General features: G+C 30.7%; 1 protein-coding gene across 1 annotated transcript in view; it reads left to right on the forward strand.

Annotated features, from left to right (window-relative positions):
* Positions 1-26598, forward strand: part of LOC114124187 (irregular chiasm C-roughest protein-like) — a 205513-nt gene that overhangs the window by 170336 nt on the left and 8579 nt on the right. Inside the window, exon 10 of the mRNA XM_050205793.1 lies at positions 2216-2640. Within this exon, the coding sequence (XP_050061750.1) occupies positions 2216-2640 (425 nt within the window). The remainder of the gene's footprint in view (positions 1-2215; positions 2641-26598) is intronic.

Raw genomic sequence — 26598 nt, forward strand, 5'->3', positions numbered from 1 at the left:
ACGATGTATTGTAATAATAATATGACCGATTTTCTGCAATAATATAATACAGTCGAGTCTCGATAACTCGTAAACCGCAATAACTCGAATTTCTTTTTGTCCCTATGGAATTTTTATACACTTAATGCAATATATGTAACTCGAAAAATACATAAGTCGAATTAATTTTTACCTCCCTTGAAATTTGAGTTATCGAAATTCGACTGTATATTATTAATTTATATATATAAATTGTATAATACAAAAATTAAACCATAATATACGATCTTTAAAATGTACTGATATAAGTTTTTTGAAGTTAAGGTTGAAAGGGTGCCAACTAAGTTAATACTGATCAATAACTGTTCTGTTGTCCAATCGATCCTTAATTCTGGCTTGATTACACATGTATAATATTACATACGTCATGTAACTATTCAAATATTTTATATGATTATAATTTATAGCTTTTGCTGTATAATAAGTATATTACCATAAGTACTAAGCATATATATGCTCACTAGTTAAAAATACTTTTGAAATGTATCTCATTTAGGTATTTATACGTATAAAAATAAACTTCGATTATCTTATGAAAAAAAATTTACTTGTCTATGATTCACTTCAAAACCGAAATTCATTTTAGCATATTTTCTTTTGTTAGGTAAGTTAAATCACCGCAAATGCCCCTAGAAATCGAAATTTAAGCGTATAAAATAATATTTAATTTTTAGAAAAAAAAATCGTAAAAAACGCATCCATTATTTTATTACACGTATATAATATACTCAGAGTATTGGAAATAGGAATATACACTAATCCCATGACCAATTCAATTAAAACGTATAGAGATTTAGACACAGAAACATATATCTAACAATATATATATATATATATATATATTATTATGTGATAGAATATTTTGTGACCTATTGTGCATTCTGTCAACTGCAGGTATAATAATGTCCTTTATGATTTAATAAAAATAATAGTATGACCGCCCACTATACCTACGATTGTTCCAATTCCAATATATTTTCTCTAATGCAATTAATATAGAAAAATGTCTTTATATAATCTTAAAAAGCTATTTATATTATATTTATATATTTTATATTTTAGAACAAAAAAAATTGTTAAGTAGTTCTTTAAATAAATTTGTTAGATGTAAAAATAAAAATGAAAGGAAAAATGAATAAATTATTAAAAAGAAAATATTGAAAATCGGAATTTAATTGATTTCTTTTATTAAATGATATTATAAATTACAAGTTAACTGAATTATATATAATTTTTAATAGATCAACCTTTTTTCCATTTAAACAAATTTCATTAGTTTTCAATCAAATAAAATGTTATTTATGAATTTTATAAGTACCTATAATATATTTATCTATCATGTATCATATCTATGGAGTGTTGCTGGAATAGAAAATATCTCAAAATAAAAAACGACGTCTTTTAAAAGTTATGATGGCAATAATTAATGTGTTTTTTTACAATCAAATGATATAAATCTTAAGTAGATTTGTGGTCACGTCATAAATATACATCTAATAGTTTAGATACATCGGCTTTTCTGTCATCTAATAATAAACGTGTATACTTAATACTATGAAGAAATTCGATGACTGTAAATGTTTGAAACGAAAGGTTAGGTTAAGACATAATAAATCGTTATACCATTGGTCCTCCGCGATGGTAACTGATTTTAGACTGTAAAAGCATAAACAAACCCCACCACGGTTTGGTTATTAGAACCAATAACTAACCAAATACTGAATTATGGCGTTTAGTCGTGTTAATAGCTATCGAATTTTCTCAACGTATAGGCGGTATACCAAAATAATATTATATTATAGGTACTATAAGCACTCGTTATCAGTGTCGGGCCGAAGAGCTTAGTTTTGATGCAGCCGCGTCAACTTTTCAATTTCAAATATTCTTATCGAGTACTTAAAAAAATTCCAATTGAATACCTTAAATAGATAGGTACCTATCTAGTGGTACGTAGAAAATATATCATTTTTATCACAATACGAGTAAAAACCCTTTGGTGTGAGGATGGGGGGAAGTGTGGAGCGGTGGAAGACGGCCTCGCGGATTTATGAGGTTTGATATTAAGGGGTAGTAAATACTTAATTTTATATGAAATTGCGTCGTTTAAAATTTGATTGCAATCCGCCATCAATGCTCGACGTCATAATAATATAAATATGTTATTTTTTTTTTGCAGCTGATTTTGGCGCCGAGTCGGACATGGACAATAAGCAGAGCGCTGCGGCCAGAGAATCGGACGCGTCGTCCAACGTGTCTGACATAAAAATGGAGACAGGAACAGGGTCATCGCTGAGCAACTACCGGTACAAGATCGACTACGGTGCGGACTCTTTGACGGTTACTACGACCGCGACCGCGGTAGACGACCAGAACCCGCGGTCCACCACCCCGAAGAGCGGCGGCGGCAGCCAAACTACCCTGTCCCGCGGCATACCCCTGGCCGGCCCCGTCCCAGTAGATCCCAGATACGCCACGGCCGGCAGTTACCTGGGGCACGCGCACCAACACAACGTCATGCACCACCCGCTGGCCAACGGTTCCGTCATCAGCGATTACGCGGACCCGCTCAACTACGTCAGATACGCCAACAACCATCACACCGTGAGTGTTCTTTAAAATAATATTGCAATTTATTATTAAATAATAATATTATATTATGGTCCCTCCTATCATGCTGTCATCGTGGGTAGACAGTAAAATCTCGACTCTCGAGGATTAGCTGGTTATATTTGGCTGTTTTTAGTCAGGAATAATCAGGACCCGCTGCTTGAATACGTATTTTATTATAATATAATCCTAATAAGTCTACCATCAAAATGTAAAAATTCATTTTTTTTTTTATTTTTTTATTTAAAAATACACGAAACGGGGAGAAAATTCCCTTTTTAAAATGCCATTATATTTTGTGTTTTTCTCTAAATTATTACTATTATATTCGTTTTTTCATTTGTGTACTTAAACTGGTATACTCGTGACATTATTATTATTATAACCAAAATACGACATCACAAAGCCACACTATCGAAACACACAATCCATTATTGGTCAATTTCTCTTTTCGGTAGGATTTTACCACAAATCTAGTCACCTGTGAGTCACTCGGATAATTGAACATGAATAAGGATTCACGTGTTTTTGTTCACGTGTACTTAACTATAATATAATATCAATAATTGCCGTCAAAATATAATAACTAAAAATAAATATTTCAAAAGCAGTATATTATCGTAAAAAGAAACGAAAGGACGGATGAAGCGAATGCTTTGAACTCAAAATAAATAACTGATCCCCGTTGAGTAGAAACTAAAAACCTAACCATTGAAGTATACTATAATAAATGCATTGAAAATAAAATTCCACTAGTAATAATAAACGCGTATATTTTTTAAAGTACAACCAATACTTGTATTACTGATGTTGTAAATTGTATTATAATTTTGTACTGATCAACAGACGGTATACATCTATAATATTAAGCTATCACACGATGTTTGCCCTTTTCCCTCACAACTGAATAGTTTGATCTTTTTTATTTGCAATATTAAAATTTTTGTTTTTCGCTATTAATGAAATATTTTAGATCTAATAGTTTTAGCGTTAAAAAATCAGTTCTATTTTAGAGTCTGTTTATCTCACGCGAGTTTTCCATTGGATTTTTAACTTAAAGAAAATGTGTGTATTTTCCACTGTTTGAACTTTTTTTTAAAAGCCGTTATTATACATAGTATTTTTGTACAGAATTTAATTTTTGATGTGGTATTTATTTTACATACTCATGGATGGTAAAATTTTCGCATTTCATCACTCATCTCGCCGCTTGTTTCAAAATCTAAACATTGATTTTTTTGTTAGTTAATATAACGATATATTCAATATTGTCTTAAACAATGATAGGATTTTTACTAGAAATATATAATTTTAGTATTTTAATTATAATAGGCACAGTAAAACTTAAGGATATTTAGTATTAGGTATTTTAGTTGTTTAGTTAAAAAAATATTAATTTGAAAAAATGCATTATTCCAAAACGAAACGAGAGTGAGCGTGCTTGGCGGATCGGCCTGTGCACAATATTATACATGTTGAATTATTGTGACGACGGGTGAATGATTGTTCATACACTAGTTATAACAATATAACATATTATAATATTATGCAATGCTAGTCCAAACACGCAACATCGTCGTTTTATTATGTATTTCAACATTTCATTCCTGAATAACATAAGTACATAACCCTAACAATTAAGAACGAAAAATAAAATAAAATATGTAGATACACGTGTATGTGTGTGTGTGTGAGTGTATGTCGGTTTTTTAACGAGTCGATACGGTTAAAACGTAATCTCAGATCGTATTGTGATACGATTATAAACAGTATATAACATTACAAAATGTATTTTATATACACAACATTATAAATTATAATTATTAAGTAGCAAACATATTACTTCCTCGAAGGAAGTGGATTTCCTTATTCCCCCTCCCCGTCCCAACGCCATATGGGACTACTAATAACATTGCACCAGATATAATATAACAATAACGAGTTAAAACGATTAATCAAGCTACGGTATGCAGAATAATTAACGAAACGTCAGCGGTGTTGAGAAATATTCTTTTCCGCGTCACTTGTACCTACAATACACAAAACTCAACACTTAACCACGACTATTAAATTGTCTCCCCACATATTTGCAGCAAAATGGGGTTAAGTCGCACCTATTCCATTAGTTTAAAGGGTTAATACTACTCAAACTATGACATGTATACACACAGTATAAACCTATACATATTATATTATTATTTATATAATATATAGGTAGTTATATTTCTGATTTTATTGTTATGTTATATGCTATTATTAATACGTGTATAAATCTACTTGAGTTTGAATCGAAATATACTTTTTTTAGCTTCGAGGAATAATGTACCAAAGACATTGATTTCTTTACACAAAAAGCGGATCATATAGTATTGATGAGTTCAATTTTGAAACTTTGTTTTACTTGTTTTTATTTTTTCGGTCAGTTTGGATCTTTTTGTAGCTATTAAGGTGTTTTAAACAATTTACGTCAATGGATATTCATTCTTATTTCTTACTCCTTAAACTCTTCACCTTACAATACGTAATATACTTGTTTGTAACATTTTATAATTAAGTAGGACCAAAGTCATATTACCGTGGCTTATTATAATATATTAATTTATTTCTTGTAATATTAGGATTCAATATTATATAACGTTATAATATCGCTGTCGCATGCACATTGCACATACTTATCTGACGAGAGATAATATGACTTAGAGTTAATATACACGTAGGACGACATGACGTATACTCGATGATATGTACAGAGTACATATGCACCTCTCATAGAAGACCCGGAAGGGACAAGTTCAAAACTCTAACGGTTCGTCGATACAAACGTCAGACGGTCTTAAGATTGCTAGTTATAGTTGGTTTTAGTATCCATAACTATTTCGAGAAACTAATTAATTGTTTCTGGGTGGGCCGCTCTAGAATCGTATCAGTCAATTTATAATTTGATCTTTGGAAAATGGAAATGCGCAGGATAGTTTCGATTTGCAATTTTCACAATTTTAATATTTGACTTATAAATTCTTGGTGGTTAATCAAATACTCATCAACGTCGGAGGCGTCGTGTAATGGATAGCATAGGTTGGAAAATATTCATCAACATTACTATTTTATGACTATGTATACTCTCTCCGCTAGCGTTTCAAAGTCTGAAACAATACCGCTGTGACCGTATTTAAACGTCGATCCGACAACAAATGTTATCGTTAAAGGTATATAATGACGCGTGACGTCCACTTAATTAGTACTATGCGTGTTGTACGTGTGAATGTGTTGTGTTGTGTAGGTTGGTCGATTTTTATTTTAAGGGTGGTTTTTTTTTTTATTTCGACGACTGGACCTATAAATAAGCCAGACAAAATTACACTTACTTTCTAACCAGACGCAACCTGCAGACTGCAGTGGTCCGATTAAAATTCTGTAGAAATGATTTCCTAATGATTTATTTTCGTGTACACTGCATCTGTGACGTTTACATCGCAGAAATCGTTGTTCGGAATTTTAATTTTAGAAACACTACATCACAATAACACTAAATGTAATGCTTAAAATTTGAACATTTATTTATTATTTCCAAATAAAAAAATAGAACAATTAAGTGTTATTTAAAAGGACAGTATATACACCCTACTTTATTTATTTATTAGAAGTGCAAAAATTAGTATATTGTATTTAGAGCAGAAATACACCTTTGGACAACTTACTGCAGTGAGCACTCTATTTTGTCGTTCAGCGTTCTAATAAAGTAGTGTTTAAGGAAAAGCATTAGTTACACAATTTAAAGCAAATGATATTTTATAGTTTATGATACTTATCCACAGTTTTCCGAAATAGTTCGTAACCACCAGAACTATAATAGCCGTATAAGAAGAAGTAATAAAAAGTCATATTTTTTTACGGACTTGTAAGTTCCTCAAAAAGACTATATCATCTTTCTATTTAATAATAACATATAGTGCTTGACTTTAAAATCTCACTACAATCTCTCGTTAACAATAATATGATAATAGCTGATCAACGTCACAATATTTTTATTCGTGAACGCAAACCAACTATAAAATAAAATAATACGCATAGTAATAATATGTTTCAATTTTAAAATTTCGTAAGAGTTGTCGAACATCTCGATATAAACGTTCTCTTTAATCGAAAATCCGTTAGCACAACAACGCCTGTATTGAAAATGTATTAAAATAATAATATAATCGCTTAGGACTGCACTCAAATGTTTTTTGGCGCGCAATTATTGAAATCGCATCATTGCGACGTGATGAGTTTCGTCGGGCTTAAAATATATACGTCTAAATACACATCGTCACTAACGCCGATCGCGCATAATGGAGGTTGATCAAATGTACCGTTTGAATTTCATAGAAAATGTTATTAAATAAATAGATATGCCATCGGCGCATATACTATATTATTAAAATAAATTGTATATGGGTAATATTAATATCGAATGTACTTACACGAAATCGTGTACAAAGCCTATATAAATGCATTTGGAAGTTTGGAACCGGAACGAGAGTATATATTAATTAATATATTATCGAATTATCGCATTCGCTCATTATATAATATCGTTTCATCGAAGATTCAGTCTAATATAATTCCATTCCGGGATTTTCACGAACAGTCGACCAAATACCTATATATTACGACTAATGAACGCAATAATTATAAAATGAAAATTTTATTCTACGCGATTCGTGGAGGATAACAACACTTCTATTCACTTTCTAATCACAGCAGATCTATCTTTATTATTCATACCTATATAACATCATGTTCAGATCGATTGTTATTAAAGGTTAGCAATGGAGTTAATATTGAAATAAATCGACTTGAGCTATCAGTAATTATTGCAGTTGGTTAATAGTTAACAAATAACTCACTCTGAGAGTTTAAAGTTGATGCGAAGAAAAATGTTAAACCTACTCGTCCTATTTATTGTGTATAAATAATTTAGTTTCTCAATACTACGAATAAAGCTTAAGTGGTCGTTTTCCACACGAAAGCGTTTCTCTATATAATCTCATAATAAATTACACAACAACAAACTATATGGTACCAACATGGGAATATGGGATCTAACAGTTACTTTGAACTAATATTCAAGATACGTACATTAAAGATTTTCAATTTCAATTTTTTTCAAAATGTCATTATAATAATATTACCTATTTCAAACACCCTTAAAAAGGTACTGTGTGGTGAACACATAATGACACAATTTTTTTTTAAATTATTAAGTTCAGTATGTATTGCTTTGATTTTTATTTAAAACCATTATACGCGATTTATACAGTTTTAATAATTAAATAATGTGTATACTATAATAACTGTAAGTCAGAAACTTATTTGTGGGAACAGTTGATAATGATATTATACTTCTCGATAATCGCACACGGTGGTCGTCGATCGATAATAGCATACAACACACTACCCATTTTTTGTTTTTGTTTTTTTTTTATACTTTTAGTTACGTAATTATATTACAAAATCGTTTTATCGTATTAAACTTTTAAGCGCATTCGTTATAAATATGACGTAATTTCATTTAAATCGTCCTCGTTGTGTTTTTATTAATTCGCGAAAAACACCCAAAACCTGCACGACGGACTCTCAACAATCCCATCGCTACTTTACTTCGCCGCCGTCGCGCATTACAATAATCGTGCTAGCGGCCGGTCCCCTCGGTCCTATCCCGCGTTATTTATTCAGACAACTATATAATACCGTCTCGGGGATGACGCCGACGTTTGCAGTTATTTATTTTTATTATTATTGCGTGACGTATCGTCCACAATCCGTTTTCATTAGACCCCTAACTGCATCATAACTACACATGACGCGTATTATTATTATATGTTTAATATTAATAGTCCACAATATATAATTGATAAAGACGTGTAACCTTCAGAGAGCCCATCGTTGGGATAATTTTCAGGAGATAAGCGTAAAGAATATTAATATTATGTGTAATCGTTATTATAATGTACGTATTTTTTAATCGTAGGTTCTATATAATATATTAGCAAATACATATTTTTATAAGTATATGTATATATCTTTCAATGAAAGTCGTGTTTTATACATATATAGGTCGGTATCCATAGACAAGTGTATCTATAACCATAGTTTATAAGGTAGTCTATGTGGTCGGTATAGTTTACTTATAAATTATTATTTACTGCGTCTTTTTTAGCAAAACCGATATAGATTACGATTTGGACCCTCTAGATTAAAATATCATCGAACATTTTTGTTTTTTCATCGACACTATACAACTACGATACTCGAGAGCTATTTTATCGTAGAATGTTACGCGTCCTCTATTTATACTCGTCGGTGCTCTGCTCGTCTGTATACAGTGTTATTGTTCCCAACACCGTTCAATTGTGTTCAACAAAATTTGAATTAAAAGTTTTGAGTGACTTTAACTTGCTACGACTCATAGTAATACTAAATGAATATCTATCGTATTCTGTATTGAGGACATTTTCGCGGAGTCGTTCAAAGTGGCTATAACTTTATGAATGAAAGTTTTTGATCTCTATCGGCGCTAGCCAAACACACATAACGTTCGAACGTACGATTCTTTTTTTGGTTTTAAACGTTAATCGTCAATGACAATATTACGACGTTTTAACGAATTTTCAAGAATATAATTTATGAATGAAAAAAAAAAACACTGCTTAAGCATTTAAAAACGGCGGTAATTAAACAAGTGGATACAATGTTTTATTTTTATTTTTTATATACATAATACTCGAAATCCATCGGCCAATATAAACAATGAAAAAAAATCGAAAAAATAACCCTCGCCGCAATGATGATGCGGTCATGTCGAGCTGAACTCGTCGTAAATATTCACGAATATTTTTTTACGAAAAATGGTCGCGCACACACACAAACGTACACGCATATACACGTACTCGATATTATATTTACATAATATGGCATTTATACCCGGTATTAGTGAATTGCCTGAGCGTTTTTTTTTTTTTTTTACGAGTTTGATGTGTATGAAACGCGCGTTCGATAGCAAAGTCGGCCGCCACTTAATACCACTACAGTGCGTTTTAATTAATACAGTATACGCATATTATACACTGTACAGGGTGATTTTGCACCGTTTTTCGTTGAAAATGTTGACATATCCAAATTCAAAGAATTCGATCGTAGTTTCCGAGTTATAAAAATGTTTCTGCTATAAAGACCTTAAAGACCTATAATAATATAATATAAGGTTTTTTTAAAACGGTTTAGGATATAATATATGTTTAAGAGATTTTAGAAATTAGAACGAAATGTGGACGGAATATACCGATTAATGTGCGTTATAATCACCACAGCCTCAATAACTTTTTCCAAACCCGCGTAGAATTTCTTTGTAAATAATTATATCCTATTAATACATTGCTGCAGATAGTCAAATAACTAAAAATCCACTCGTTTGAACATTTCGATTTAAAGACGACGTATCACTGTTTTCAAATAAGTCAATCGTGTAGACGACAAGAAAAAAAGCGATTGTTAATAGTTACTCAAAAACTCAAATAACGTTGATGTAGACGACGTGTCGACATTTAAAAAAAAAGTCTGTGCGTTAATGCACTCGGGTAAACGTGATGTTCGTAATGAATCACTCTGTATGGCTGTTCTGCCGAAAGCCTGCAAGAATTCCAAAATCGCATTTCGATGATTATATTATAATAATAATATTATGTGTATTATACTAATCGCGAACGATGATCCCGTTAGGTTACGCATTTCGTACGTATATATACGTATAGGCGCCACCATACTATAGTAATGCTATACGGTTTTCATACAATTTTTTTTTTTTTTATTGTCCCGACCAGAGTCAGTCGTGTGACGTGCCGGTTTTTCGTATTTTTTTTTTTTCGAAATCACAAAATCGCACTCTCCCTCTACTACCCTTACGTCCTGCACTACCGCTTCCACAGCCGCCGTCCATTATTAATTCGTATACTCGACGCGTAGACCACCCCGTGCGCGCACGCACGTGGGTATATCGCGTGCACATTATTTACATATGCGTATAGGATACGACCCTCGACCCGGTCACCGTGATTCCCGGTGTTTTACGGCCGTATAATCCTCTCCTCTGTGGCTGCAGTCTGGTCATCCGCTGGCTCACACGCAGTATACGCGTATTTATTTATTTATTTATACAATTCACGCGCGTTTACCTGCGCGCTTATACAGAGTGATTCGTTTAGACGATTACAGAACACATCTTCAAGTATACACTGTACCGTTTTCTGCAAGGAAACATGTGACCACTTGGAATTTCATTCTTCCTCCGACAAATTTAACTGTCGAAAGAATGCATATGTATTTTATTAAACGTGCAATTATTCTCACTACGATTTTATTATTATTATTATTATCGATAAACGTAGGTATACACTCCATTTGCATATTTTATATTATTTACCTAAAAATTATTTAGATTAAAAAGTGACTGCGCTTGTATATATAATATATTTATTATATACTTTCATGCTTTGAGCTATGAAATAGCACTTTTTTAAGAAGCTTATAACAAATCGCACCCTATACGTTTAATTATGCATATATTATTTTAAAATGTACATATTATAGCCAATATAGGTATATAAACGTGACTATAAAATATGTACGTTAACCTCGAAATTTTACACGCCTATGCATCGTGTCTGTCATACATAATAATATTATTATTATAATATTATAAATAAGTACTGTATCTTGTATTGATCGCTGCTGACTCGCGAAGCAATGTACATCATGAATCATGATATTATAATATTTTTTATTTATTTTTTCACCTTATGATCAGCTGATTTTAAAATTTTTGAGAATCAACTCGAATTTCTATAAAAGAAATTATATGTAGTTGAGCGCTTTGTGTATAAGCCTTGCTTTTAACTTGAATACATTATGGAAGAACGTTTAACAATATTTACGATTGAAATGTTATTTTTTTTTTAAATTTGCTTATAAAGTAAAATTATCCATAGATCAAATCGTAATAATTTTGCAATAATTTTTATGATATAATATGTCAACACTCGACGACTCAGTAGTCGGTTAACAATAAATTTTCGATTTTTAAACTATGTTAGAACAGTTTTGAACTGTTCGACCACTCGATTCGACGATTCCGCGAAATCGAACTAAAAACTTGAAAACTGAATAAATATTAACAAAGTTATAGAATAGTTTAAAATAATGTGTTTACATATTAGATGATTGTCTTAAAAGTATTTATACTCCTGCCTACTCAGTTTCTAAATATAATATTAGTATTTTTGAAATATTGTTTATTACATAATTTGAAAGTTTAAAAACTTTGAGAAAGTTTTCGAGTAGACCTATACTTTAGGGCGTAAAAAACATCAAATATACAACTTACAAACTAGTTAAATGATTTTTCAAAATTCAGTTTTCTATCTATCGAAATTCCAATAAAAAATTTGAGGTTTAAAATATGAAATAAAAAATATACGATGTATTTATAAAAACTAAAAAGTGAAAAAATAAAAAAACAATAAACAGTAAAGCACTTTTTTTTAAATGTTGTTTAGTAAATAGCTTCAATACTAATGTAAAAAATGTATTTTTAAAAACGTTAACAGAAAACGAATGTTTATACTTTATATTTAAAAAAAATTACGTAAAAAAATGTTTGCCATATTTTACTATAGTGCAGTATACTAGGTAATCATAATATTATAGCGGCCATCATTGCCGATTAGTCTTAGTTCGAGTATAATGTTGAGTCTCAATCAAGCACGTGTCATATCTTAAAATAATACCATATATAATTATTACAATATTATTTTCAGACTATGATGTGTACAATAAAAATACAATATTACGCTAATAATATGTTGCTATTTACTCTTTTTTTTACTCGGTAGCGCTTTTTTTTTATGTATACATGATAATCTGTCATGAAAACGCTCGTGGGATTGCAGCCGTTTCTACTCTGGTTTTTGCGAAAACACAAAATTGCCGTATAATCTGACACAGACCGAGAGGCATCCTATTAGAATACGACGCGTATAATATAACTTGTTCGTTTTGCCGAAACTTTCAGACATTTTTTCGCATTTGTTCGACAGCACGCCGCCGCCGTCCCTGTCAATAACGTCTTAATACATGGCTATCGGTCGGGCACTCGCGGGTTCGGTTTTTTCTAGCAGCCTTCGGGTCTCGGTATCCACGTGCGTGAATGAATTTAAATATTTGGATTGGTGTGTTCATATGATTTCATGTAGGTACCCTACATTATGATATTAAAAAAAAAAAAAAAAAAAAACTGTGCGCGGCGCTTTGTTAACGTTTGCTATACACGATATTTTAAACGATACACATTATGATAATATAATTTCGCGTAATTACGAAGGGTTGAAAAATACAAGAAAACTTACACATCTATATATATATGTATATATATTATCAGATAATATAAAAACTAGAACAATAAAATTAAAAGTTTGCGTCGGGCCACGCTTTACTTATACATAGCGTACAGAGTGCGCTTTTCCTGTATAATATACAAGGTGCGGTGATTCTTTTGAAGGTAATCGTTAATGTTCTTGAAATTTTGTTGTTTTTTAATTTATTGCATGGCTTAGGGGAATATATTTTTTTCGCGTAATTTGAAGTCATTACAAAACATTGTTTTTAAAAAAAAATAATTATTTTTTATTATATTTATCGTTATAGGTACTATTATCATTTTTTAATTTATTTACTTTTTTGATCGACTACATGAGGCGTACTTTTTCCTTTTTTTATATCATATTTCAAAGCGAGATGTTTTTCTGAGGATTTCAATTTTATTAAAATCAAAATGTTTTCATTTTTTTAATGAAATAAAAACGAATGCTGTCGTTTGAAAAAGAAAATAACTTTTTTTTTATTATTGTCAAAGTGATAGAAAATAATTTTAAAATACCTGTAATTCATAAAGTAATAAAAAATTATGATATGGATGGTAATCGCTTCATAGAATAAATAAGTGAGTCGCCGCAAAGGACTTTTTCAAAAATTATTTTCATTAAACGCGTTTAAGATGCTATATAATATATATTGAAGTACCTGTATAGGCTATATAAAACCACACGCAGTATATTACCTATATCATTTTAATATCAATTTACTTACGGTTTAAAGTATTTTTCGGGAAACTGACAAAGTCAAAAGTCTGAAATTTGAAGGTCTAAACGATTTGAATTTTCATTGTCACGTTATTTTTGTATGTAATGTCGTAGGTAGTACATACGTGTCCGTCAAGTATCCGATCAAGTGTATTATATATGATATTATGATAAAATAGATAAGACATATTGTCCAAGTCTAAATGGGAATTGCGGCTGCAACAAAAGTCGGTGGTAACAGATCTATAGGTATAGGTATAGGTGTAGAGCTGTTGGGAATTGTGTTTACGAGGATAAACGCGGCGTGACACCCTATTATGTAAGTATATGTATTGTTTTCAAAGGTCACGTTTTCGCGTATCCCTTGACATTTGTTGTAATAAAATGTACATATTTTGAATTATCCCGCGATGTTATTTACGTCATTACGTTCGCTCGAGCTTCTCGACGATTTCGACTGCGGAGGAGAACAAAGCGATGCCGACACATGCGATTCGTGTTAGGCGTATAATAATGCACATATTGTAATTTAAAATGGCTAATAGACGCTCAAAATGTATGTCAGAATCATTCAATTTCATAGTAGAATTTTTTATAGGGTACAGTAAAATTTTCCGATTTTTTGAAACATATTTAAATTTTGAATCGTTAAATTTTGATAAATTTTGATATCTCATAACCCGATTAAATCATATTATATAGGCCGTATACTATACACATTATTTTATGAAATACATTCTTTTTTTCGCGTAAATAAAATATATAAAATATAATTAAAAATTTTTTTTATGAGAATTCGCGGGATTTTCATAGACATTTATTTGTCAACCTTATAGTTAGGTAACGACATTATATCAGACTATATATACAATTTCTTGTTGACTATTATAAAATATATGTTATTGATAATTTTAAAAAATATAATTATTTGTACATTTTGGCTATTTATAGCTATCTAGTTATAATATTAATTGTTGTATGTATACGTTTCGCGGATATTACAACCAATATTCATTATATTTTTATTAACCACGCGAATGATTTTCTTACTCGGGACATTGAGGGTTTCAACAAGATTTCAGATCGAATTAATATTACCAAGAAATAGAAAAAAAATATATGCTAAAAAAACTGTTTAATGTTTTATTCCTCTTTCTGATGTCTATTCAAGCGAGATACCAGCTTTTTATTATTGTTATACTTTAAAACTTTAATATTTATTGACCTCCAATATCTTCACTGAGTTCACTGATTCAAAAATAAAACGTATACGAACTATTATCATTTTTCCGTTATGCATGAAATATTATCAGCTATTGTTTTGTATTGATTAAAATCTGAAAATCCGTTTAGCATACAGTATAATTTAACGTTTAAACCGTTCGAAAAAAACCGATCGAATTGCTACGTAAGAAAAATATCACGTCGTCGTCTATATAAAAATTGCTTGCTAAATCGATCGCAAGAGCAATGACCTATCAGAACCTAATCCTATAACACAAAATTAGGGAAACATTGACTATCATCGATATCGTGATATCATTTATATTTTTAGATATCACCATAATTATTAAGTAATACGAAATAAGTTATCATTATTTTAAAATCGGTTAAATCCTTATTCTTCCCACTTTGAATGACTTTTTCCAGTGACAAAATTAAACAATATTATACGACCAAAAGTGTACATTTTCATGGTTAATACCTATGTGTTTCTTATCTATAACTGAATCCTTATCGGATTTTTCTCACGCAAACCCGTGACTAACTGTGTTGCGTTATTGACACGAAACTATACTCGTTATTTAAATATTAATTTTTATTCAGAGTACCTACTTTGAATTTTTATCTAAATATAATTAAATTATCATTATTATTTTTAGTTTTCATACATTTTTATGAACCCCTCACGTATTGAACCCCTTAAATCGTCCCCTAAATATGCGATACAGATTATTGATTAATATTAATAAATACGCGTTCGGTTAAAAACGAGACATAATATTACTGTTAGTATAGCAATATTATCATTGCACATTACTGTACTAATTGATCAAATTTTGGCGTTTTAATTAAAGATTTCGTGGTTCATAATTTCTTAGCAAAACATTTAATCACGTTAGGATTACACAGCTGGACGTGCGATGGTGGGCCCGGGACCCAATCGTTTGCAAGCCTAAAGCGTATAAATAATTAGAATCAAGGACATCTACCCCTCTGGAGAAAATGTTCGTATAACAAAAGTTGTGTTTTATTGACAATGTCATAAACTAACCAAATCATTAATAAATATATGCATAGGTTAGGTAACTAATTTTATAATTTATAGTGATCATAATGTTTAATGACGCGTTTAATGTAGGCATAACGTATTTATAGATAGATAGGATATCACTGTTACAAGTAAAATTTAAATAACAATACAAAATTAAATCACACATAATATTATGTACCGCTACTACACTGAACATAAAAATAGCACAATATGATCGACTTGAGGACTATTCGACGCCCACCCGAATACACTTCAACGTCTTATAAATATAAATTAACAGTAAACCGACATCGTCGTGACGGTCGTACTGTATCATAATATGTTATTTATCACGCAATATAGTTGGAAATTAATTACATATGGGTATAGTATACATAAAAACAAATACATATAGGTCTTGCCGTGTTAGAATACTAATAATAATAATATATTTACGACAGATAATAATTTTCTGGTACGTACCTACCACGTGTACAATGTGATTACCTATGCATATTATTTTAATCCTTAAATAATATTATTATTATTATTATTATTATTATTATTATTTGGATTGTGTGTAATACGCCCCCGCGCACAGGAAAGAATAAATGGCCCGAACGGATTCCAATTTCCGAGCCCGAAAATTAATTGCGAAATTGCATTATTTACGGAAGAATTACCTATACCTATAACCTACCTACACGTTCCCCTACTACTCGCCGCCGACGTCGACCGTCTAACTAAAATATATTATACTCGGCTTCAGCATGTTACCTATACAGAGTTAAATGTTATTGTCGATAGGATCGATTTTATGTATGTGCGTACATAACTGCGTAATATCCACTTTGAATCTGTGTTGAACGTAGTTATACGTCGTAAAAATATGAAATGTTGTTTTATTTCGCGAAATGTCTAGTCACTAGCCAAATAAAGATAATAAATCATAAAATGTATTTTTTTGAATTGATATTCGATAAATTCCTTCTGATTTCGTGTTCTGCAGTTATGTACCTATACTTACACATCGAAAGTATAGTTTCTACAATACTTATTTAGAAGTAGGTAGTATTAATTTAATTTCGATGTAAATACCTCGACCAAAGCAGTTAAAAAATACGAATTTCATACTTAAACTGTAGGTATAGTACGTTTTTACGTTATAAAAACGTGTCATAAAATGCATTTTGGGGGCCTAGCAAAGATCAATACGACACCTTGCCAAACGGCCATTATATAATAATACGTACATGTTTATCTTCCGTCTTCGATGGTTATAATTGCTGTTATAAAATTAACTGGAAGGTGCATACTTCACTTTAGCCCCCCCCCCCCCCACTAAAGCAAAATCACGCCGGAAAAGAATAACTAAAGACTTTTCCGGTTCAATTTGGACAAAGTGGTGGGGGGACTAAACTTAACTCACGCGTATTTCCGTCGCTCTGCAAAATATATTGTGACACTGCACAACTTATGCGACTAAGCACGTTTCATATTGTGCCCAGTCTGGCAATCTCATAAAAAGTTTTACTAAAAATCTGTAACTATATATGTATAAATAAGTAGAGTTATTATACTTTTGTAATATAAATACTTTAGTACTTACTTTAAACACTATTATATGTATGTAATAACATTTTATACTTTGCTCCGACCTATATTGGCTATATTGAATAGTTTAAAAAATAAATCGATTACCCGCGATAAGTGCCTAGATGTGTTTGAGTACTACTCGAGAATAAATTTCCCAGACGGAATTCGATAATAATATGTTTTGAATAATTTTAAACAAAAGTATTCGAGCAATTTTCTGTGTTTTCGAATTTTCCAAGAGTATCTATCTCGCAAACCGACACTGCAGCAGTACTGCCTTCAGTGTAACGATTTGAAACGTTCGGCGCGTAAAGGCGACGACTATATAACGTGTAAAAAATGACGACGACGCCTAAAGACGCATATTTTGTATAATAATGTCCTAATATGTACACACGCGGCGTCCCGTTTAAACGGTTCATATGTCGCGGACGTGCGACTATACACTCAATACGTGACGGTTGTGTATGTTTGTGTGTAGATGCTTATAAATATTATTTTAATGTAACATCGCACACAGAAATCCAATACAAGAAATGCGTATCCGGGTATATGGTGTAAAAGATTACCCAAACACCCGACAAATCTAACCCAATTCGGACGAGAGGCCTTTCTTCTCGGATAACCGAACCGTTGCCTTTTTTTTTTTTTTAAAAAAGCCTAAACACATAATAGTATTGTTGTCCAATGTTCATATTCAAAAAGAAAAAAAATGGAATGATAGGGTTTTTTTAATACATTCCACCGTGTATTATACTCGTAATAAACGAATTTGATTTATATAGCATAAAACAAACTGACAATAGTTTAGATTTATAATTTCTAGGTACTCAAACTATTACGTTTCATTTTTATCGGTATAAATTTAATAAATAACGAGTCACGTTCAATAAAATCCTAGTCGCGTTTTTTTATAAATAATTTAAAAACTTATTTTTGATATACCATGCGGATATTTAAGAATAAAAAAATTTAAAAAATGTATACTTACTTGTAAAAATAAGTACTAGTAATAGATACGATAATTTTCCGAAGAACAATTCATAAAACGTGAAAATATTATTCCGAAATTCCCCAGAATATTGTTTTCCTGTAAACAAAAAAAAATGTATGTATATATAATATAATAAATTTCTCCGTTAAATATTTGTTTTTTGTATCATTTTTTCTTTGCACTTGTCACTTGGCTTATCCCACAAAATATAAAGTAATCATTTTCAAAAATTACATTCACGCGATTTGACTCATTTTTTCTTTTACAATGTAAACTATAGACAGACACAAAATACAGATTGTTTATAAATCTAATCGCACGGATTCGACCGAGGATTTTTTTTAGAGGGCGTGATTTTGTTGAATCCTTCTTATAAACGCGTAGGTACAATGTGATAAATTTATACATTCAGCCGAATCCATTTTGCAATGTTAGTTTTAATAATATGGAAATTAATTAATAAATATTATCAAGCTTAAAATTATCTGAATTCTCGTATATTATTCTATTATAGTAAAATCTATTTATACAAATAATGTAAAATAATATGACTTAAAAATGTTCATATTTCACTTTAAAATTTTAAAAAAAATTAAGAACTCTACTTTAGAACACGCAGTCGAGAAATATACTTTAAAACACCTATTTTATGGAAATTGGTTGTGTTTTTGTTTCCAACGGTCGTCCTTCCTCCACATAAAAAATATAATGTGTGTACAGTGTACACTATACTGGTATCGAGTTGAGTATAGGTCGCCAATCTGCAACTATTGAGGGTTTACCCAGACATGAAATTGTATAAAATATTCAACGAACGATCCCATAGAGTGTGTTTACTGTTTGGTATTATAATATTATCACATTATTCATTGAATCGATCGCCATAATCGATTAAATATGTACGATGACCGAACGAGCGTCGTTGCGTGTGTATTACACAAGAGGTGACTCTTTTAAAGGAAAACACTCGCATTCTATCGAAAAGACTTTATTTCTTTTCGTTCACCGATCTCGGCACTTTAAATATGAAAAATACGTGTAGACTATGACCGTAGTTTGATTAATATTTCTTTTACTTTAAGGGTAGAAAATTACTCGATATAAATAGTGAATACCCATAATGTGTTTATTGATTATAACTTATAAGTCATAACTTTTTAACTATTATGATTGAGAAAATAACACGCTAACTTAATTTAATATAAGAACCGTTCATGCTCATAATATAATAAAAGTTTTGATTCTTACAAACGTTCTTTTTCATCAAAAAGAGCCGTGGATCCAAAAAGCAGAGGAAAACCTCTGATATATATTTTTGTATAGCATTTAAGTCATTTTACCCGTAAGGTATTAAAAATTTAATGAACGTGTCATTAGTAACAGTTTAATTTGTGTCAGTCGCAAACGAATAATATTGATAACAATATAATAGGCCACAAAAATATTGTTATAAAGTTGTAAAGTTCAACATTACAATATTATTATAACTAATAGGTGTGACGAATCAAATACGTTCGTATTTTGAATTAACGTTTTAGAACGATGTCGGATGTATATAATATGTATTATATTACGTGTTCGACTTCAAAATTATTTGTACATCGAATATATATATTGACAATCTATTTGCCGTCAACTACGTCCTCGCGATCGATCCACTTATGTGAGTAGATACCTACTCGACGACAGCGGCATCGTATACATTATAACCTATTATATTATTTATATTACGAGTATGATCATGATGGAAACTTGGAGGGTTTTGCTAAGGAAAAGTGCGGAAAATCACAAACAGCGTGGACAATTTGCACACGTGTTGTGTATTCAAAGGCTTCACCAGTCAGCGCCTTTATACACGTGTTCGTGTGTGACTCAGAAATTCAATCAAATATACTAAAAGTTTATATATATATTAATATAAACACAATACAGCACACGTGACACCCGATTGTTTACCCTGAAAACGTTGGCGGGTCCCTTTGAACGTAAAATACGAAAACCAAAAACGATCTTTATATACCTACTCATTCGATCAAACGCACACACATAATTAATATGGTACCTACCCACACTTGTATATCCTCTCTTGTGTACAAAGTAATTCACCATACTCTTTTATCTTTTGATTAAGCATATTGATTATATTTCTGATTTTTAGAATTTTCTTAAGGAGGACCGTATTTTCAAATACTTATATTGTCGACACAAATTTAGAAATGCTAGTCCGCTAGAGAATTCTATTTTTTAGATTTGATTGAAAATGCCCACTTGTCTAAATCGAAATCAAGAATAGTTTCTGATGGTTATATTAAAATTCATAATATGCTAAGAATAATAGTTCCATAAAAAATAGTTTTAGTATTTTATTGTTAACACTCTTTTAAATATCTAAACAATTACTACAAATTATAAGATTTTAATATTATGGATTAAGTAGGTAATATAAATTAATATAATTTTAAAACCAAGATATATATTATCCTAATTCCTATCCTCTGCGTGTATATCTTTTAAAGTTTTAAACACATTGTAATGTTATATGGATTATTATAATTGTAGTACTTACATAAAGTTTAGTCATTAAAAAAAAACTACTCATCAACATTTTCAAAAAAATCGTTGACTGGACAATTAACAGTAGAAAATGCTGGTTTTCACTTTCAATTAAAAAGTTTGTATCAGCACAAAATTTGTCTTGAATGAAATAATAAATATAATTAATTGAAAATATTATAGTCTTTAAATAAGCATAATAACTTCAAAAATCAGAATTTGAATAAATAATGCATAATTAAAGAGGAAATTTGTAGTAGCACGATTAAAGTGAGACCAGCTGCCACTCATTAAGGAGGATTGTCCGGTTTTGGAGATCTGTACCCCTTTTTTGCCCCAAATCTGCAAAAATACATAATATCAGTTTTTGAATCGTATTTGTATGCTAATAAATTAACATTTGATTATCTATTCTATGGTTCGTGGTTTTAATCATAAAATTGACACTGTTAAGACCACTATAAGTTAGTTATAATAACTATCGCCTTCATTATTTTACCACTATCATTATTCAATAATAAGTTATTATCTTAATCTGTTATAAACGCACATGTTTAATAAAAAGTACTGTGTATAGTGTTTTCAAATAGTTTATTCTTTAACTTTGTGATAGTAGAATATTATAAATTTTAAAGAGTGCCCTCCGCCCCTTTTGAGCTGGAAAATTATAATCATACAATACGGTAAATCGTCGTACACAGGTTAACGTAATACGTGCTACATCTATCGTCTATAATCTAGTCAGGGGTCGTGAATGATATAATATTATTAATTTAAATTTTAAAATAGTATAATATAGATTGCTGTAATTTTAGTGGTATTTGTTCTTCGTCATTGCTTGACAGATGGGACGTTGCTACTGTTTATTTATTTATTGTAGTTTAATTTCGTCATTTTGTTTTTTGTGATTCCCGCGGAGAAGAGACTCGTCATATCTTAAAAAACTACCATTACTAGTATAAATTTAATGCATTAGTTGCATGTTTCGACCGCTACTCTCCAGTATACATTAGAAATTGTTGCGCATATAATACGGCTACGTAGGTAGCCGCAGTTAATAAAAATTATGTTAATTGCTTGCAAAAGTTTTATTTATATCAATTATAGTATGTTAAGACCTGAAATAGAGCTGTGCTTACACCAATTAAGCCTTTTTTTATTGTAAATAGCACGTTTTAGTTTGTGCACATTTCGACAATTTCCAGTGCGTAATATAAGTGCATGCCTGTAATATTAAACAGTCTTATAATGCATTAAATTCTTAACTCTGTTGCGTTATACGGCTTTGTACATGGACACAAAAACGGTCGAGTGTATCAAAATTTAATGATCGCAGTAGATTTATTTGATTTTTTCCTAAACGTCAGTAGATCAGTGTATTTTGAAGAACGTTTCTCAGGCACCGGTGGTGTATTAACAGTAAATTATTATTGTTATTAGAGCGCTCAGATGTTATTAAACTTACAAGTACAAAACTTAAAATAAAGTGAATTACAATGTTCCTAAGAAAAAAAACACCAAAAATCCACTCTAAAAAATCTTCAAATTATTATTTAATCGATCACTAAAAAAAATTTTAATACACTTTAAACAAAATAATGACTTACAAGAGATGACCTCTTATTGTTTTTACTTTCAAAACTTTATTCTTTCAATATCAATATTAATTTTTGTATATTATACTTCTTCATGTCTGTCGTGGACGTGGGGATAATTTTTTTTCCGGGAATAGGTAAAAAACGACTGTCTGGAATATATCACGTTTTTCCTTGAATTTTAGTTGTATGACGCTTACAATATAGTTTTTCAAAAAAGTTCATAACATGGATTTAAACTATAATACTATAATACATTTCAAAAAATAAAATAAAAATAAAAATAATAAAAACGCTTTATAATTATGGAATACCGAATAAATTCTAACTATAAATTCTAACTTTGCGACTTCTCAATTAATAATTTGAGTTAATTTTTTTCACCTAACACATGTATATACCGACGTTGACGTACAACGTTAATTATTATTACCCATAATTTATTACCTGGTGGTGCCTATTAGGTACAATTTCTATAAGAGATTTAGTATTTATGAAAAACGTTCTGTTCAAAACTATTATGACGATCGGTTCAAAAGATCAAAGATGACCTCTGATATTTCATATTTATTATTAACTTTACGAAACAATTTTTCATAGACAATTTTTTGCTCGATATCCAAACAAAAGCGAACGTCACACGATGTTTGTTATTTTTTGGGGCCCTAGCCGGAATCACATTTTTTAGCAGAATAATATATTTACAATATAAATAATTATATTGTGTACAAACGCGTGTAGGTCGTACGAGACGAGCCGTGTAGCGTGGGTGGCGGTGACACCCGAAGTATCACAACTAATCACCCGGTGAAATGTACTTTGGTACGTTGTTTTTTACTTTCGCCCCCGCAACGATTTCGTCACGATCACGCCGAGGGCTAGACGTTTTTGTTGTTGTTGTTTTCATTGAAAACGTACTAAAAACCCGAAACTCAAAAACAATTACAGAGGGTAGCACGAACATCATCGAACAAAAATAAAAGTACATAGTACACAGTGACATTTTTCGCTATAAACCCACGAGAGTGCCTGCAGTATAATAGGTTGTCGGGCTGGCCATTAACGAGTAAAAAATTTAAGATTAAGTTACTCGTTTTGACCAGAAAAAAAACATATGATGCGATGATTATTGATGTACTGTTTTGTCTACATATATATATTGCAATTATTGCACCGTATATTAATAATATTATAAACGACGATGTGTATAATATTATATACTCTTATTTTTTACTTTTATCCAAAAAAACCCATTGTGACGGTGTTTTATGAAAAAAAAAATGCCTGAGCGTGCACTGAACCCACCGCGGCTGGTGTTGGAGCGGCGATGACAAACCTTGTAGCACCACCGCGAATCGTATATGTGACTATATAGCGAAATATTATAATACGAATTTTAAAACGTTCAACTCGACAATACAGGCGCACATCCGGTCGCGTGAACAATATTACAATATAACATCCGTATACCTCTACATGACGAAATACACATATATATATTCGTATTAAATCGCAGTCGTCGCCGTTGTGACTATTATGTTATTACACTGAATACGTTTAATATTAAGTACCTCTGTGTACTGAAAACGTATGCGTACAATAATTATATTGTTATATTATGTTATATTGTTGTGCGACCGCGAAAAATCAATTATATATAAATAGGGAAAGTGAGAGGGGTGACACTCTATTACGCTCCGATTGTACGTATTATATGCAATATTAAGTCCATACATATATATATGTAATCAAAATAAAACATACTGCTTGTGTGTACAATGTAATATATATAGTGTTTTCGTATTGCTGACGTTAATAATAATTGCAAAACGACCGCGCGCGCCGTCGATTGCCATTAAATATTAATCGCGTCAGTAATACTTAATATTGCAACGCGTTCGCTTTCCGTTTTAACGTCGTCCTTTTCGTGAGTCGGTACCTATATGACGTATATGCGTAAACGTGTAGACGATAGCGTTTCCGAAAAATGAACAACGAACGCGAGTGGAGTAAAACCATCGTTGCAGTATAATGTTATGCCGACTTCACCATAATATAATAATAGACCTAATTTATAATAGATATGTGCGTTTTAATGCGATATTAAAAGAAAACAAATCTAAAATATGCTAAAATTTCTGCAATTTAAAATTCACTTTTAATTTAAAAAAAAAACAACTATGTTTTATGCTTGAATACAATTATATCCGATAGTCTTTGCAAAAAAAAAATTAAAAAAATGCGAGTGAACATCGTCAGCTACAAACACTGTCAATGGCAATTGCTAAAATTACTGTAAAACTCAATGAGAAAAAAATAAAAATAAATGAGCTAGACGGACAAGCGACTGTAAATACGACTAAATGTCAAAATATGCAAAATAAAAGTCTTAAAATGTAATTCATTATTGCACTGCGCAGGAAAACTGGGCGTGAAGTTTCATCACACTATTAGATGGTAAAAAAAAAAATCACTTTTTCTCTCTGCAAATGAACATCCCTAATAACTATATTATACTCGCGCACATCTCGAAGGGCATAAAAGACGAGCCGTATACTTATTACATTATATTATATACCAAAAACGTATTGTAATACGCGCGGCATTGTAATCCACTCGAGTTTTTCGTCGTTTTCCGTTTTTTAATCGTTTGAAATCGTACACATGACTCGGTCACAAATACACACACCCTCTTTGCAGAAGAGCATTCGCGTTTAATAACGCGTATTGTATAACCACTGTTGGGACGTATCAAACATGTATTATTGATAGATGCTGTGCAGTGATATTACCGTAATCTATATATTATAATATGTGAATCGAATATAATGCCCGATTAATTAAAAACACTCCTTTCCCGTCCTGACGAACAGCGAATTCGATATGAAATATAAAGCTCGTATATTGTGCATTATTATGTATAATTGGTTATTACCCACACGCAGACGTGTTTTATTTTCGGTTTTTATCAGCTATATTATATTATGCTCGTCAAATTTCGTTAACGTATGTATTTATAATATATATGCTTTAATAATGTATATTAGAATCCATTATAGAATATCGTTATGTGTTCGGCAGCGATTGCCAATTTTACTTTGCTAATTTTACGTATTTTTATCAATAACTGCAGTATTAAAAGTTATTGCTGCACACTTTCGATAGAAAATGTCGTATACCTTCGGAGTTTTTAAAAAACTAACTATTAAACTGTTCACACTGTTAATTGAATAGTCATATATATCATCGTCTCGAATAATAATATTTACACATTAAAACGTATTTAAAAAAATTACGATTATAATATTAACATTACTCCAGAACGTTTGACCCATTTGGGAAACCGTTATCGATTTCCATATACCTATATTGTAGTTATCACTCTGTTCTATTACATAACTAATATGTAAATGCCTACTGGGTAAATTACGATTAACGACGATGTCGTCTCAAAATGTATTAACGTTTTTGGAAATATATATTTCTATACATACCTACGCCTAATTCTATTTCATTACCAAAATAAAAATGTTTAGTGTTTTTTATATCATTTAATTTTTTTCAGTTGTTATGTTTTCGAGTGACAACACTGACGTTTCATTTATAAGTACAGTATTATTAGTCAATTGTGTATAAAGTTGCTCGAAAAAAATTAGACAATATAATTACTACTATTATTAGACTATATATTATCTGCAGTCGATTTTCATCATTGTCAACATACCCCTAACACATATTGTTATAAGCGCTACGTTTTGAAGTTTAAAAAAAAAATTGTAAATAAGA

The sequence above is a fragment of the Aphis gossypii genome, chromosome X (assembly GCF_020184175.1).
Source record: "Aphis gossypii isolate Hap1 chromosome X, ASM2018417v2, whole genome shotgun sequence".
NCBI classification, from domain to species: Eukaryota; Metazoa; Arthropoda; class Insecta; order Hemiptera; family Aphididae; genus Aphis; species Aphis gossypii.